The sequence below is a fragment of the Arvicanthis niloticus genome, chromosome 12 (assembly GCF_011762505.2).
Source record: "Arvicanthis niloticus isolate mArvNil1 chromosome 12, mArvNil1.pat.X, whole genome shotgun sequence".
Classification (NCBI taxonomy): Eukaryota; Metazoa; Chordata; class Mammalia; order Rodentia; family Muridae; genus Arvicanthis; species Arvicanthis niloticus.
In genome coordinates this window covers 78,948,085-78,965,333 of record NC_047669.1, presented here as the reverse complement: position 1 = coordinate 78,965,333, position 17,249 = coordinate 78,948,085, and the positions used below count along the sequence as shown (strand labels likewise).

Below are 17,249 nucleotides of genomic sequence, written 5' to 3'. Positions count from 1 at the left end.
AATTGATCCTTTTGTGGGAGTGGAGTTACTGTTACACAAATGTTACTTAAAGTTCCTGCCACATCTCAACACTGCTGAATCAGAGTCCTCTCAGCAGACAAACCATATCCAAATTATGACTCTCATAAAAATGGCAGGCTTTAAGCCTGGGAAGAAAGCTATGGTTTTAATGAGGATTTTTCTTCCATGGGGTCACCATGAGTTCCTATGCACAGTAGGGTGTTCTGATTGCCAGTTCTCGAAGGTGAATTGGTCTATGGTATGAAGGTTGGGATCTTAGCTAATGAGACACTTCAAAATGCCACCCTATGGGGTTAGGGAGATGACTTAGTGGGTCAAGTGCCTGCTACAAAAACATGTGAACCTCAGATTGACTCCCAGCACCCACGTAAAAGCTAGCTTTGGAGGCAAACTGACATCTGTAATGAGGAGGCAGAGACGAGAGGATCTTTTGGGCTTGCTGGACAGCCAGCCCAGCTGAATTGATGATACCCAGGTTCAGTAAGAAACCCAGGCTCAAAATATAAGGTAGAGGGGACTAGGAAGATTGATCAACAGTTAAGAGAATTGGCTCGTCTTCCAGAGAAATTGAGACCAGTTCCTAGCACCCACATAGTGTAGCTGAATTTGGACTTGGGTTTTGTTTTCTAGAGTGTTCAGGTGTCCCTTTTATTGCAATCATCGTCAAAGGGTGGCTTTGTGATACAGAGTATGCTCTGTGAGTTGACATGACTGAAGCATTATTTTCAGTTTTTCTGCTTTTTTTTTCCTGCTTTTTTCCAGGAACAATTTTTATTCTAGCCAAGGGATGCCAGACCACAGTGGGGCCACGAGCTTTATGAAGCTGAATGTGAGTGCAGGCAACGTCGACCTCTATAAAAAACTCTACCACAGGTATGGAGGGCTTGTTTGATTTGCAGAATTTGAGAAGGATGAGGCGATTCCATAGGCACTGCCTTCCTGAGTTGATTTTTCTAGACTATGTCCTGGGTGGAGGTAGGAGGTGAGCTTCATACTGCTGGAGGTTAGAAAAGGACTTGCAGTGACCTTGACTTCATTCTTACCAACTTCTGGGACTTACATGGTACTTTGCCACTTTGGTTTCAATCTCTACTGTCTGGCCTCCTGTTAGTAATAACTAACATTGTGAAATGAGATTAGACTTTAGTTAGACGTTGTTGTTTGGTTGATCAGTTTTTATTCTCCAGACACTAGAAGGTATGTCTACTGTGCTAGGGTGTATGTTGGTTGGCTTTTAGTTACTATAACAAAACGCCTGAAGCAGACTGCTTTATAAAGAAAAGGGTTTATGTTGTTGTTGTTGTTGTTGTTGTTGTTGTTTATATGTATTGACTCATCCTTTTAGAAATAGAAGAGCCACCGGGCAGTGGTGGCACACGCCTTTAATCCCAGCACTTGGGAGGCAGAAGCAGGAGGATTTCTGAGTTCGAGACCAGCCTGGTCTACAGAGTGAGTTCCAGGACAGCCAAAGCTATACAGAGAAACCCTGTCTTGAAAAACAAACAAACAAAACAAAACAAACAAACAAAAGAAATAGAAGAGCTATATGTCATGGCATGGCTCTAGCAGGGTCCCTGGGCCACATCTCAGCATGTCAGGAATGCTAAGCCCTGTGTGGCCTCTCTGCTTTTCCTTATGAAGTCACCAGGACTCTCACAGAGACTCCCCCATTCAATGACTCAATTTCACAAAGCTCCACCTTTGAGGATCACAGTTACATCAAGTCTCTGCACTCAGTACCGTGACTCTGGGGCTTATTTTCTGCCATAAGCTCAGAGGGACAAACTGTATAACACTGCAGCATTGGGCACCAGGAATTCAAGAGACTTTCTGGTCCTTAGCTCCAACCCATGACTGTCAGTGAGAGGATGACATGGGGTAACATTTGAGGTTCTGCTGTGGATGGTTAGTTCAATAAACATTTGCTGTACCCAAACCACAGATAATAGGGCTGTTGGCTGAGCTGTTTCAAGTTTGGAGGGAGACATAGACAACCATCATCTGTGCGTGAGTTTACAGAGCCTTAGCTCTTTTCTGATGGTTTTGATATTGAGGACCCATGATATCTTCTTTGTGTAGAAATTTCTTCCCCCAGGGCCTCATTGCTCTTCTCTAGGTGGCTCAGCTGCCTCTAGGGCCAGCTGTCAGGTACTGCATATCAGGGGTGAAGAACTAATCACTCAATCCACATCGCTACTAAGTGGCTTGCCTTCCTGGTGGCCACCAGCCAGCATGTCCTGATGTAGGCTGGCTATCCCTGAGAATGTGGCAGGGCTGGCCTTGCTGGAGAACAGTACCCTGTCAGGTGTTCACCCAAACAGCAAGGCTTAGCACAGGAGACAGGGTACTTTTTGTGAATTGAATGGCTCTTTGTCTTCCACAAGAACTTGGGCCTAGAGGAGTCAGCAGGTGTAGAAAGGAGGAAAGAGGAGGTGCAGGCTTCTGGTGCAGAAGGGAGCACAGCAGAAAGAGGTAGGCTCAGGTTGCCAGCCTAGGTGAGGCCCTTCACAACTCCAGAGGTGGCTGACAGGAAAGCTATTGTCTAGTATTGGGCTTCTTAAAGTTGTGACTCTTTTTCACCCAAGAAAATTTTATGTAACCTCAGGTTTATAGGATTATAAGATAGGTATACAAATCAAATGTTTACTGGTAATAAATCATAAAGAATTTATGTCCATAAAATTTTTGTTTGTATATATGTATGTATGTGTGTATGTATGTATATGTGTGTGTATGATTTAAAGATGAAAGCAAATTTGCATACTAAAATAACCGAGATAGATGCATTTGTTTGTGTAGCTCAATATAACATTAAAATATGAGAATTTACTTACATACATAAGAGTCCCTGCATTCTGCAATTGAACCTGAATATTTTATACTCAGAAATGAGGCATTACAGTAACATTCTACAGCTCGTTACACACAGAAGTCTAGAACCTCCAGTGAGGCATTTGCAGAGGTATTCATTGGTGCATGTGGCCTGACTGTGTGCTCGGTATAAAGTGTCCATGGTATTGTTCAGAGTTAAAGCTTTAGTAAAGTCATACGATGCAGAAATACCCTCTTTCCAATGCTCCCTTCTTGAGGCTTCCTACCTGGTACTCGGGGTGGGGAGCACAAGGTAGCCAGGATGGGTGATGATAGTGTAAGGCCCCCACGAATGGAGGACCTCACCCAAGCCTCGGGAATTCGCGGCCACCCATTAACTGCAAGACACCGGACTTGATCTAATCAGCAAGAGGTATATTTCAATCAGTATACCGAGGTCAAGACCCATGACCCATGCAGGGGCAGTGGGGTCTGACCCCCGGGCTTTGGAGACAGAGAGAATTTAAAGCCCAAAACCACAACTCAGGGGGGGAAGCCACAACCCAGGGGGAGTAAAGGAGGGCTATTGGAGAGCACCTGTGGAAAGTCCCAGCCCATTATTCAGTTTGTGACAGGGTACAAGGAACAGGCTATTCTCTAAGAGCCTATATGTAATCACCCATCTATCTTGTGGTCAGCCAAGTTCCTGGTATCCAGGGTGCACAGGCATGCTAACTTGAACTCTCAGCTCAAACCCTATTCAATCTATCTTATGGTCAGTTTTTAGTTTCTGGTACCCATGGTGCACGGTCACGCTGACCTGAACTCTCAGCTCTGAACTCCTATCTTATCTATTTTGTCTTGTTGATAGCTAGTTTCCTAGGACCCAGAGCGCAGAACAAGCTGATCTGCACTCTTGACTCCATCTGTGGAAGGTTTAAAAATGTTTAACTCTTTCAATAGCTCCTTATTTGGGGGTTTAGAAAGGTCCTCATTCAGTGTATGCATGGGTGACAGTGTAGTGGGTTTGTGCATGTGATGCTCTGTCTGTCCAAGTGGCCTGTTTGGGAAATCGACTGTTCCCCACAGAATCACAGTTGGCAGTTGATGCCATCAGGGCATGCTGTGGCCTCTTCAGTGCACCAGGGACAGTGTCTATAGGACAGAATCACTGATTCTGTCTTTCCCATGCACAAGGTGGGAAGTTTGACTTTCAACTGAGTGACTTTTTTTCTATACCTGGCAAAATGTTGGTTATGTTGTGTGATCTGTGGCTTACATGTAAAGCTATCCAGGAAAATCAGAAGTTTCCAGACAAGTTCCTAATGACACAACTGGATGGTTGCTCATTTGTTTGTAACAAGGTCTTGCTGTGTAGCCCAGGCTGTCTCTGAACTGATAATCATCCTGCCTTAGACTCTCTAGCACTGAAACTTCCAGTGTTTGCCATGACACCCAAATTAGAGAATATTTTCAAATTATACAAGGACAGAAGTAAAAACTGAATTGCCCTCTCCCCAAACTCATGATCCTAGTGGGTGCCAAAGGTTGAACATTCTTGTCTGAAATATTGAGGGCAGAAAAAATTTCAGAGTTCAGATTTTTTAATTTAACTTTTTATTGATTCTTTGTGAATTTCACATCATGCACCCTAATTCCACTCATCTCTACATTCCTTTATACTCACCCTTCACCCTTGAATCCTCCCCCTACCAAAAGAAAAAAGATCTCGTTGTGGAAACTGTAGTGTGTTGCCATGTGTCCCATGGTACACCCCTTTGTCCACACTTCTTTACTTACAGATGTTCATTTTCAAGTCACTGGCTTCTGCTACAGTATCAGTACCAGATCCTTACCAGGACTCTTCTCAGATATACTGTTGTTGCCAAGGAGATCCTGCAGCTTTGGATCTATAGGACTGATTCCTTCATAGACTCCAGAAGCTCGTTGATGGGGTAGATGTTGGGGTGGGCCAACTTAAAGCCCTAGATATGGATTTGTATAGTAGCTGAATTGGTCAGCTAGCCAGTTCTCCTGCACCTACACCACCAGGGTGGGTTCTCCAGCACTATCCCAGCTAGCTCACGCAGTTCTACAGCTGGCAAGGGAAAGAGCTAGCTTTCCTGCTATCATGCCCTTGGGGCCAGCTCACCCATGCCCACACCAGCAGGGCCAGTTCTATTGTTCTACCCAGGCAAGGTGCAGGGCCCTCTCTCTAGAATGCTATAACCAGTGAAGGGCAGGGCCAGCTTTCCTGCCTGCAGATAGCAAGGGGAAGGGGAAGGGGAAGGGGAAGGGGAAGGGGAAGGGGAAGGGGAAGGGGAAGGGGAAGGGGAAGAAGGGGAAGGGGAAGGGAAGAAGGGGAAGGGGAAGGGGAAGAAGGGGAAGGGGAAGAAGGGGAAGGGGAAGGGGAAGAAGGGGAAGGGGAAGGGGAAGAAGGGGAAGGGGAAGGGGAAGAAGGGGAAGGGGAAGGGGAAGAAGGGGAAGGGGAAGGGGAAGAAGGGGAAGGGGAAGGGGAAGAAGGGGAAGGGGAAGGGGAAGGGAGAAGGGCATCTCTCCCTCACCCACAGGATGGCTGACAAGTTGTAGTGTCAGCTTTCCTACACTTTCACCCTTGGGGCCAGCTCACCTGTGCCCTCTCAGAGTTTATATTTTTAAAATACTCATATGAGATATTTTTGGGCTAGGAATCAAATCTAAGGAATTCATTTATTTCACATATTCCTCTATTTATTAAAATTTATTTAGTCTGTGTATGTGGTGGGGTTGCTGTCATGGCACACATGCAGAGGTCAGAGAAATCAATCTTTTCTATGTGGATTTCAGGGATTAAACTCAGACTTTCAGACTTGGAAGCATGTACCCTTACCCACTGAGCCATCTCTCTGGCTCTTGTACATACCTTATATGCACAAACTGAAGGTTATTACATTCTAGCATGACTATGACACTTCACATGTGGTTAGGTCATTTGTGGTATTGTATAGGGGCTCCAAAGTTGTAAGATTTTGGCACAGTGCAGATCAAGGATCAACTTGGGTTGTTGTCTTATTCTACCTGTGGAGAAGAGGCAGAGAGAGGGTAAGCATCACACCCAAGGTTGCATAGCTGGACTCTGTGTCTGGTACTCTGACTGAATCCATTCTTTGACATTGTCTTAATGCAAGTCTAGTCATATCAGTAGTGTTATTAGTAGTGGACACGAGGCAACACTGGGAGAAGACAACAATGTCCCTCCCTGCCTGTGGTAACCAGAGTCCCTTCTTCTTTTCAGTGACTCATGTTCATCCAGCATGGTGGTTTCTTTGCGTTGTATAGGTGAGTGAGTACTTCCCAATGGTGCTTTTCTATGTTTCTGAGTAGGATCCAGTCTGTGGTTTTGGGAAAATGTCCTTGGGTCTTGGGATACGGTGAGGGAAGGCCTCCAGGAACCAGCAAGGATGTACCTTGAGGCCTCTTGGTTATACTAGGATCTCAATTTTGAAATTTTTCTGCACTGTAGTGTAGGCGATGGCTGGACATTGACAGGCCTTGCTTTTAGGTGCCACAATGAATAGGGGGCCTTAGTGGATCCTTCTCCATGAAGCAGAAGGATGCTTAGCAAGTTGAATGTGAGCCTGAAGCCTCAGCATCAGTGACCTGGCCTAGACCAAAGCCAGAGAAATATCATTCAGTCTTCTGCTGGACACAGCTTCCTGAGGAGAGCCTGACATCAAGCATGCCTGCATGCTTTCTACCTTCCCTCAGGAGTTTTCATGGTGGCTAACTGGGGTCTCTCTGTGTCTGTCAGTCTCTCTCTCTCTCTCTCTCTCTCTCTCTCTCTCTCTCTCTCTCTCTCTGTGTGTGTATGCATGCGCACGCATGAATTATTCATGGACCCCCACACTAGATAAATATAGATGTCCAGCCTAGGCCTGGGACTTGAAGCCCACACTTTAGCAAAGAAGCTCTGAATCTCCTTAAGGCTTCCAGAAGTCCTGCCCCATACTGTGCTGAGATGCACCAGGCCTGCTCACCTAGTACCCCCCCCCCAACACACACACACACACACACACACACCAACCATTAGCCTTGGGGCCTTCCAGCATATCAGGAAGTCTTTAACATCTACTTCTCATATTACCTTGGCTTCTCTCAACTGAGAACTTGACCCACAGCTGTGAAGTTTCTAGAGCTCCCTCTTCAGGCCAGCAGGGACTGTTCACCCTGAAGTAGATCTTATCCCTGCTTAGCAAAGAATCTCTGTGTCTTATTCCCGGGGTATTGGCCTTCATTTACCCCATTGCCCCTCACTTACCTACTGACTCACCTCACACATGACCTCGCCTCTCAGCTCACCTTTATACCACCTGCTGAAACCCTCGCTTGCCTCCTCATTCATTCTCAGCCTTATCTACTTCCCTCTTTGCTCAAAAGTCTGGAGGTTGGGGTGTCAGTCTCCCTGAGGAATCTGTTATCCAGAATCTTCCTAATCCTGCCAGAGATTTGATGGAATCAGATAGCAATAAGAATTAGCCTGTGTTCCAGCCAGGGAAGGAGTGGCCCCTTGGGGACCAATAGCCCCACTGCAAGGTGAGGTCAGGGAAAGGCAGCTGGGCAGAGCACATATGATTGGCTTTGTGCTGGCCCTGGTGTCTTCTGCTCTGTTGACTGACACCTGACATGTGCTTGTCACCCTCAGAATGCGGGGTTCGCTCAGTGAGACGCCAGAGCAGGATTGTAGGTGGATCGAACGCCTCACCAGGAGACTGGCCCTGGCAGGTCAGCCTGCACGTCCAAGGTGTCCATGTCTGCGGAGGCTCTATCATCACCCCCGAGTGGATTGTGACAGCAGCCCACTGCGTGGAAGAGTATGTCTACATTCCGTGAAGTCTGGGGTGGTAGAGTAGAGTCACATGGCCCAGAATTTTTGGGTTTGGAGTGTGGTTCTGCCACCATGTGACCCACACCAAGCTGTGTGGAAGCTCCCATGTCCTGCTGGGGTGACAGAGCTGCTGGGTGAAGGACATGTGTGCTACAGGTGCACAGCCTCATCCACTCGTTACACACATGTTCCTATGGTGTATCCTGCCTGCTGCTTCATCCCAGCCTGAGATAGGGATGGCTACCAACAGCACTGGGACTAGATGTGCTTCATGTATAAGTTCTGAAAGCTCCTGTTCTATCAGTCTTGTTTTTTCTGGATGCTAATCTCAGGGCGAAGCCCACTTTGACAACCTCACACTATCCTAGTAGGTTCTCTGGGAGCCTGTATAGATACCCTCTGCCTTGGCATTGCCCTCACAGGTGGGCAGGAAAGACAACGACAATCATACTGAATAGCGTCAGCTCTTGCCAAAGACATTGTTCCCATTCTGTTTTTTTTTTTTTTTTCTTACTTCTTCCATCTTTTCTTTCCACGTCTTCCTTTCCAAGGGTTTTATTATTTAGCTCAGGCTGGCCTCAAATGAATAATTATGCCTCAGCCTCCTGAGTGTACAGGTGTAGCCTGCTTACAACAAAATCACATCTTTATTGGACAGATTTTGGGTACTTGCTGCCTCAGTCTGGCTCAACTCCTGACCCAGCCATTTTCTGGCTGTGTGGCCTTGGACAGATGACTCAATGTCTCTTAGCCTGTTGCTACCACACAAGAGTACCCTCCTCTTCTTCTTCCTAGTCACTTCTGGGAAGTTAGGGAAGCTCTCTATACTGGGAGTGTACCATTTTTCCTCACACATCCCAGATTCTGAGGTCCTTCTGGTAGTTGAAACTAAAAGTTCTAAAGAAAATCCCCAGATGAAAGAAAATCATGACCAGTATCAGACTCCAAGTATGTCCACCGGTACACATTTATTAAGCACCCCCTGTGTCAGTAAATGCTCTGGCATATAACGATTAGTGAGACTCGGTCTTGTCAGAATGTTATTTCAGGTATCACAGAGAGGTGTTGGCTTTATTTGTGGGCTGATGCAGAAGATGGGAGAAGGAACAGAATCCTTGGGGAGCCATTCGGCTGTGGGGAGGTGGAAGGAAAGTCAGAAAGCCCCTGCCCCAGCCTCACTCTGTGGCTTGAGTTGTCATCTTACTCCAGGACTCAGCATATGTGTTTGTGAAGGGAACACCTCATATCTGTGGTCCTGAGTTTCCATGTCTGTCCTTCTGTCTCTTAGACCCCTTAGCAGCCCGAGGTACTGGACGGCATTTGCGGGAATTTTGAGACAGTCTCTCATGTTCTATGGAAGTAGACACCAGGTAGAAAAAGTGATTTCCCATCCAAATTACGACTCTAAGACCAAGAATAACGACATTGCTCTCATGAAGCTGCAGACGCCTTTGGCTTTTAATGGTACGTGAGACTTAGCCCACTAGAGGGCAGTAGCACCCCCTGGTTGTATGGGTCAGAGCTGGCTTCAAACATCCCTTAGTGTCTGTGGGACAACATCCTCTCCAGCTGAGGCCATCTGGTTGATAATTTAAAAAAATGTTTAAATTTAATTTTTTAACTTTTATTTTATGTGCATGGGTGTTTTGCCTACAAGTATGTCTGTGTACCATTTGTGTGCCTGAAAAGAGTGTCAAATTTCCTGGGACAGTTGTGAGCCACCAAGTGAGTGTTGGGAATCAAACATGGGTTCTCTGGAAGAGCATACAGTGCTCCTAACTACTGAGCCATCTCTCCAAAAGCTACTGTTCACTCACCTTTTGTTCTTCTTTAAACAGATGTAGTGAAGCCAGTGTGTCTGCCGAACCCAGGCATGATGCTGGACCTAGCCCAGGAGTGCTGGATTTCAGGGTGGGGGGCCACCTATGAGAAAGGTGAGGCTTTGGGTCACACAGGATGGGACATTGATTTCCACAGTGGGACCTCTTCATTTGAATCCCAGTCCAGTTGTTTAGTGGCTTTTAGCATTGGAAGGATTTATTGTCCACAGTTTGAAGGTGCCGTCCATCATTGTGGGGAAGGCACGGTATCAGGAGCACAGATGGCGGATCACATCTGTATGTTCAAGATTCAGAAAGAGAGAGATGAATGTGATACTCAGCCCACTTTCTCCTTTTATTCACTCTCGGATCAGCTATATTTGAGCATTTTCCCTCCTTGATGTACCCACTCTAGAAATTCCCTCATAGACATGCTCAGAGGTTTGTCTCCTAGGTGATTCTAGATCCTGTCAATCAATGTTAACCATTACAGGGAGGGAGGAGGGGAGAGAGGTATGCGATCATCTGCATGGAGTATGGGCCTCTTGAGGAAGATATCCACAAGAGCTGCTGGCTGATGCCTCTGTTGTTAGGGAAGACCTCGGAAGTGCTGAATGCTGCCATGGTACCCTTGATCGAGCCCTCCAAATGCAATAGTAAATACATATACAACAACCTAGTCACACCAGCCATGATCTGTGCCGGCTTCCTCCAGGGCTCTGTCGACTCTTGCCAGGTAATTGTGAGCTTTTATTTATTTAACTTTTGAATGTGCAGTTCACACTGAGCCCCTGTGAGACATGTGGCTCTGCTGGGATCAGAGATACCTCCCAGGGACACAGAACTAGCTGGGAGCAGCTGTGGGGAGGGATGTGGCTACTAGCAGCAATTATACCTCTGGCAGAAACCAGTGCTGTGTACACTATGGTCTCCAGAGAAGCTTTAGCTTGGCACAAGTGTTGGTGTGGTTGACGTGTGTCCTTCCATGCACTTGTTAACTGCAGCTGGCATAGACCAACGTCATCTTTTGGATTATGTCTCTGTGATCACTGCCTCCTTCGTGGGAGACAGATCCACAGCCTCTCTCATATCCAGAGACTCTGTGTCCTCTCTGCATATATGCTTTAGTGTGCCTTTTTCTTCTCAGTAACTTGCTGTGTTCCCCAGGGAGACAGTGGAGGGCCGCTGGTTACTTTGAAGAATGGGATCTGGTGGCTGATTGGGGACACGAGTTGGGGCTCGGGCTGTGCCAAGGCATTCAGACCTGGAGTATATGGGAACGTGACAGTATTTACAGATTGGATCTACCAGCAAATGAGGGTAATTTCCTCTATCCCTGGGTTGTCCATCTCCTTGAGCTTAAGTCACGGGTCTGGAAAGAGTGCACCTTGACAGAAAGCAGACACTTTCATGGCCTGAGCTTCTCCTGGATCACCTTTCACCCCTCTCTTCCAGATCCCCGCCCCCCCCCCCCATCCCTGTCATTTCCCAATCCCTCTATAAACCCACTCCAGGCCTATGGTGACTATATACCTGGAGGGAGGCACTGTCAACCTTACTGGCCTTCCTACTAGTGCTGATGGCAGAGCTGGACTCATAGAACCCCCTTGTCTCCCCATTTTAGTGCAGGGTCAGCAAAGCCAGGCACCTACCCAACCTTCACCCACTCATATACTTGGGTGATAGAATAGTCAGAATAGTACTCTTCCTCAGGGGAGTCTCTTGAGGGGCTTTATGTTCATGTTCAGAGGGAGAGGGGTGGCTAAAGACCTCAAGTCCCCAACTTGGGTCCAGTGGAGGTTGCACAGCAAGGAAGAAGCCCAGGAGTTCCTGTGAACCTACCCTCCTGGCTCATCGATACAATCTGTTGGGTCTTCAGCCCCCTCCATTCCAGGGATCAAAATGATGGTCTGCTTAGACATGAACTCATAGGAGGGGTTCCTAGGGAAAGACTATCTCTCCTAGTATCTGCCTGATAAAGAAGGAATGGGACTGAGGCATTGAAGCCTGATCATGTCCATGCAAGTGTCACCTGGGTTCAGGGTGTTTTATCTCTTGAGGGGAAGTCCTCCTGTCAGAGGAAGAGTTGGGAACAGACAAGTCAGACTTTGCTGAGGGGCACAGAGAGGAGACTAGAGGGAGGGGGCAGAATGGAGGGCACTGACCAGCAGGTATATTTAAGCCTGAAGGCCACGCAGGTAGAGAGTGGCTGGAACCAAGTGAGGCTTCTGGGCAGAGTCACATGTGCTTCCTGAACCTGTGGCCTGAGCTCGACCTGCAGGAGTCTGTGAGATCTGTGTCAGACTCTGGGATTCTCACATCATCAGGGGAAAAAGACAGCTTTGTCTGTCTTAGGAGATTAACCTCATCTCTTCTTCCTATTTGCACAGGCGAACAGCTAGTCCACATGGCTTTGTCCCTGACTTCCTTTTGTCTTCAACAAACTTCTGCAAGAAAACCGAGGGGCTGGTGTTTTTTTTTTTTTTTTTTTTTTTTTTTTTTTTTTTAACTTCTGGTGCACAATGTACCTTTTGAGATGATTCAAAGGGCCTTTCACTTTTATTAAACAGTGACTTGTCTGAATGTGCTCCCTGGTCCTGTGCGGGCTTCAGTGCCCCACCCCCAGGCCACTTCTGCAGCTCCCACCAGAGAGGATGACAAAATCCTGTTGAGTTTGGGCACATAGGACCAAATGCAGAGGAGGGTGGCACTCTCATACTGGGACTTCTTTTTTGGCTCCTGCTCAGGCCTTTTTTTTTTTTTTTTTTTTTGGATAAGTAAGGACTATGACCTCTGAGTAACCTGATGAACTGAGAAAGATTAGGGAGGCTAGGCAGAGCTTTGGGCCCAGGGACAGGTACCATGAGAGTGAGAGCTACCCATTGCTTGTGGCCTAGCTCTGCTGTGCAGTTTGGGCTGGTCATTCTATAATGACTTCATTAACAGCCTGAGTGAACATGGCTGGGAGTAAAGGGCTTGCTCTCCTACATGTTGACATGACAGCCATTTCTAAGGGATGGAGCCTTTGCCAGGCTGAGGGCCTAGGCAGAGCTTTCAGAGCAAGAAGTTAATGCATGCCCCTTGGGTACGTTCTGCATGGTGTCATTCAGTCTGATTCTTGGCTCCCCACCACTGTTTCTCTCAGCCTCTTGGAGCCTGAAACTTACCTCTTAGGTTTACTACACGCAAGGCCTAGTAACTGATGGAGCCTGTATAGCTCAGCTAGTTACCTGGAGGCTAAGTTCCATCAGAATCAGGAACTTGTGATTCCAGTCACCTTGCTTCTGGGTCGTGTTTCTTCTCTTACTACCTCACTGCACCTGGACACTAGTCTGGATGAATGTCTGGAGTTCACCTGTATTTGGACTGTGTGGTTGTGCCTCAGACATTAGACCTCTTCTAGATGGTTAGGTTGTTCTGTAGACTGGGAAAAGGATTAGAAGTTCCTAGTTTGGGACATAGATGTAAAAGAGGAGGTCTTCTGTCCTCTTCTGGTCCTGGGTTTACAGCAGAAAACCCATGCCAGAATTACCAAATATGAAGTATGAATGTCTTACCTATGGTGAGGCTCTGCCTCCTCTCTGCCTGGTTCTTCAGAAGGCAGTGAATGGGTCATAGCTGGGACTCTTTTTTTTTGGGGGGGGAGGGTCTCCCACCCAGGGAATGGTTGCCACTCCATGTAAAGAAAACTCCCTCATGCTTCCTCTGGGATCAACACTCTAGGGACCTTCTTAGATGCCATAAGGTACCTACTTACAGACTAAATGTGCAAACACCTTGAAGTGTGAGAACATGTCCCCTCCTTAGCTCTCCCTGTCTTTGCTGTTGGTTGGTTATTTCCTGCTTTGTGTCTGCTTTCTGAGCTGTGAGATTCCACTGTGAAATATATGAATAAAGTATATAATTCTTTTCATTACTTGTTGGCTCTGTAGTTGTGCCCCAGGAGCAAGGCCAGGCTACAGTTTCTATTTCGGGAAGGATGTCAGTGCTGCTGCTAGGCTGGAGTGAGATGCTGTCAGACCACTACCCCAGAACTGGCAGGCCCTAGTTGACCCCTGTGCTCGAATATAGTCTTCCAGTGACTCTGGCAAGAGCCTTATCATCTCCCCAACACAAACTCTCAAAGTCAGAGTGCCCCAGGAGCAAGGCCAGGCTACAGTTTCTATTTTGGGAAGGATGTCAGTGCTGCTGCTAGGCTGGAGAGAGATGCTGTCAGACCACTACCCCAGAACTGGCAGGCCCTAGTTGACCCCTGTGCTCGAATATAGTCTTCCAGTGACTCTGGCAAGAGCCTTATCATCTCCCCAACACAAACTCTCAAAGTCAGACTCCGAGAACCACAATTACCACCACTCCATCCCAGCTCCTCCTCAGGCCTCCCTCGTATCCCCTTGGCCCTGAAAAAAGAGCAGAGCAGGCACCCAATAAAGCCTATTTATGTCAGTTGACGTGTGGTGGCCCTTATATGGAGACACATTTCTTTTGTTGTTGTTTTTTTGTTTGTTTGTTTTGTTTTGGTTTTGGTTTTTCGAGACAAGTTTTCTCTGTGTAGTCCTGGCTGGCTGGGAACTCACTCTGTAGACCAGGCTGGCCTTGAACTCAGAAATCTGCCTGCCTCTGCCTCCCAAGTGCTGGGATTAAAAGCATGTACCACCACTGCCCGGCTGGAGACACATTTCTAGGCTCCCACATCATCAGGCAAGCTGACCTAGATTAAGTCCAGCATCTGTACCCTATGGCTTCTTCTCAAAGTCCAAGATGGTTCATGGTGACAGAGATGCTGCCTCACACAATGTATACTTTTCTTCCCTGTATTTGGGACTATGGACAGGAGAAAGATGGATGTGGTCTTGTACATAAGAGCTAAAAGCCACTCTGCTTGGAGTTCTTAGTATACATGTGTTTCTGCTGTGATACCATTCTCCCTTCTTGTCTTACCTTCCAGCAGGACCTTATGTATAAGACCACCAGGATAGCCTCAAGCGCTACATAGATAGAAAAAAAAAAGGCGATACATAGATGTACAGAGGGTAACTTTGACCTTATCCTTCTACCTCCAGAGTACTAGAATCAAGGTCATTTATTACCACACAGATTTCATGTGGTACTGGGGATTGAACCCAGAGCTACCTGGGTATTAGGTAAGCATAAACAACATATCTAACATACCCTGTAGATCCCTCACCATTGAACCCACATCTGTCAGCCTCATATCTCAGCCTGAACAAACCTTCTCTAGCATGTTTCCATTAGCTGCTTCAGTCATATGGGGCTGAGGATGGATACATTACAGATACAGAGCACTGTTTGGAGCTTGCAGCAGCAAAATGCAAATAATGCAAAGATTGCACATTATGCAAATGATGAAAATGCAAATGTGCAAAGAAGCCAACATACGGGCCGAGAAGGACTTGCCTCAGCGTGTGTGTTGGAACCCCAAGCAAAGTGCTAGCTGCTTGCTGCCACTAGGGCATGGCCATTCACAGCTGCAGATACCTGCCTTGGGGTTACTACAATCAGACATTGGGGACAGTGAAGACTGATACTGGTTTAATGTGCTTCCACGGGCAAACAAGCTGGGATGTTTCCGTCTTCCATGTTGGGAAATTTCATCCTAGGCAGATTCATTTGTACACAGGGCTGGATTCACTTGAAAGATTAATCCAAAAGCAACAAGATGAGGAAAACACTGATGTTGGTGTAGTTAAACAACACATTTAATTTTCTGAATGTAAATTAACCCAGCCTCTCATTAGAGTAAAAATCATCATTGGCAGCTTCTCAGAGCTGGGCAAGGAGCTGAACCCAGCCTTGAAATGATCACTGGTTAGCTAAATTTGGGGATGACAGTTTTGCCTGAGCTCATGTCTCTGAGGTTCTACTGTGATCTAGGTCCCTGATTTCAAAGTTATTTTCCATTCAGACCAAGGTTGTGTTTCCAGAGGCACACCTGCAGTGCAATTCTGTCCAGTCACAGTGTAGAAGGGTGACTATGTGGCTTGACATAACCCAGGCTCACTTGGGTGGGTGCAGTGTTTGACAAGAGCTTTAAAATCTCTGTACTTGGAAAGAAGACTTGAGAACTTCCCTCAGGAGGTTTTGGGCTCATCCTAAACACATCAGCCTGCAGTAATGGTACTTGAGACCCAACAAGCTGGAACACTGAAGCATCCTCTGTGGGAACAAAGGGGACACATCACTGACTGGTAGTTTCTTGCTTGGCCTGGATACAATGAGTTTGAGAGGCACACAGCTGGTGTGCTGGCTCATCACCTGGTATTGGGTTACACTCACATCAACTTCCCTCCTTGATATGAGGCTTGCTGTGGGGGTCTGCTGGCTGGCTGGTGGCAAGCATATGCTCCATTTGAAGAGGATTTATAGAAAGCAGAAGGCTCTCCTCATTGAAAAAATCATTTCACAAGACCTTTGAAACAAAGCTCATGCCAGCAGCATGCCAGCCCCAGTGTTTAGTCTACTGGAGTCCGTTAATATCTGGCCTCCTCTTACTCCCCTTACATACTCCCAAACATCCCCACTCTGTAATATTTTGTTCTTTATATCCTAAAAGAACCATCTTCCTGGATCTTTGGGAGAACCACACCCAGCAGGCTACATAAACTTTCTCCTTTATAGCATAAATTCTCACCTTCCCTCCTCACCCTCTATATATCCAGTGAACCAATGAAGCCAGGCAAGTTACATCTGATACTTCGATGCCTCTGACTGTTTCTGGTCCATCAGAATCTAATGTCTCTATAAGATGGAGCTAGGCCTGGGCATGGAAAACTCCTAAGACACCAGGCTGGAGGAACACATACGAATCAGAGATGTTTAAACTCCCTGCCCACTGTATTCTTCCAGAATCTTCTGTGATGAAAGGCTTGGATACTTCAAGCTCCAGTTCATAGTCAGCCTCTGGGAGCTCCAGTGACCATAGGAATGACAAGTAGTCAGTCAGCCCTGGAGAGACCTATTGGTGTCACCCAAACCAAGCTATGGAATTGCACATGGACAGTGGCCACTGTCTTCCTAGCATCCTTGTAAACATATTCTAGAACCTCTCAAAGTCAGTGATAATAGAGTTTCAAAGGTCAGAAGACATGTAGGCTAGAATCTGTTAGGAGAGCACAGGGTAGTTCGTCAACTGCTCAGCTGCCATCTAAGAGTGGGCTGTGTAGCTGGTCTCCTCAGGGAGCAAGGCCTCTTGAGGCAGTTAGTTTTTCTGGAAGTCTCACTGTGCCCCTTGTCCTTCATCATGTTTCTTGGAGAATGTCCCTCTCCCTCCCTACTGGGGGCATCTTCTCTTTCCTGGGCCTGGCATTCCTGATGCTTCAGTGCTTCAATGAACCTGGTGTCAAGGCCTCTATTGGGCATCTGTCCTCAGCTAGTGTTGTGACCTGCAACCAAGGCTTCTTAAACTTGAAGTCAGGAAGTGCTGTGTAGATTTGGAGCTGGGTTCCGGGAGAGTCAGTCTGAGGGTTAGGCTCATCTACTCATCTCCCAGTCATGGAGGGACTCTGCAGCTCTTCTGCAGGGAGGGTATGGTTCCCTAGCTGACCTGGGACTACTCTGGATGGTTTTTCTAACATAGCTGTGCATACAGAATCTTCCACAGCTTCTGCTCACACCGGGACTGCTTTGTATTCCCTGCAGGCCAGTGCCCGTGTACACAAAGCATGCATGTGTCTGATAGTTTGTCTTTCCAAGCTTCACTTGCTGCAGTCCCTAAA

General features: G+C 47.0%; 1 protein-coding gene across 4 annotated transcripts in view; it reads left to right on the top strand.

Annotated features, from left to right (window-relative positions):
• The window catches only part of Tmprss2 (transmembrane serine protease 2), a 39,158-nt gene extending 25,726 nt beyond the window's left edge, over positions 1–13,432 (top strand). For 3 of the 4 annotated variants that reach the window (XM_076911137.1, XM_076911139.1, XM_076911138.1), the window contains 7 exons: positions 784–894; positions 6,107–6,150; positions 7,514–7,682; positions 8,985–9,160; positions 9,535–9,630; positions 10,110–10,252; positions 10,684–13,432. In XM_076911137.1, the coding sequence (XP_076767252.1) occupies positions 784–894; positions 6,107–6,150; positions 7,514–7,682; positions 8,985–9,160; positions 9,535–9,630; positions 10,110–10,252; positions 10,684–10,908 (964 nt within the window). In that variant the 3' untranslated portion in view covers positions 10,909–13,432. The remainder of the gene's footprint in view (positions 1–783; positions 895–6,106; positions 6,151–7,513; positions 7,683–8,984; positions 9,161–9,534; positions 9,631–10,109; positions 10,253–10,683) is intronic. The other variant, XM_076911140.1, reaches the window with a different exon arrangement.
• Positions 13,433–17,249: the final 3,817 nt, after the last annotated feature.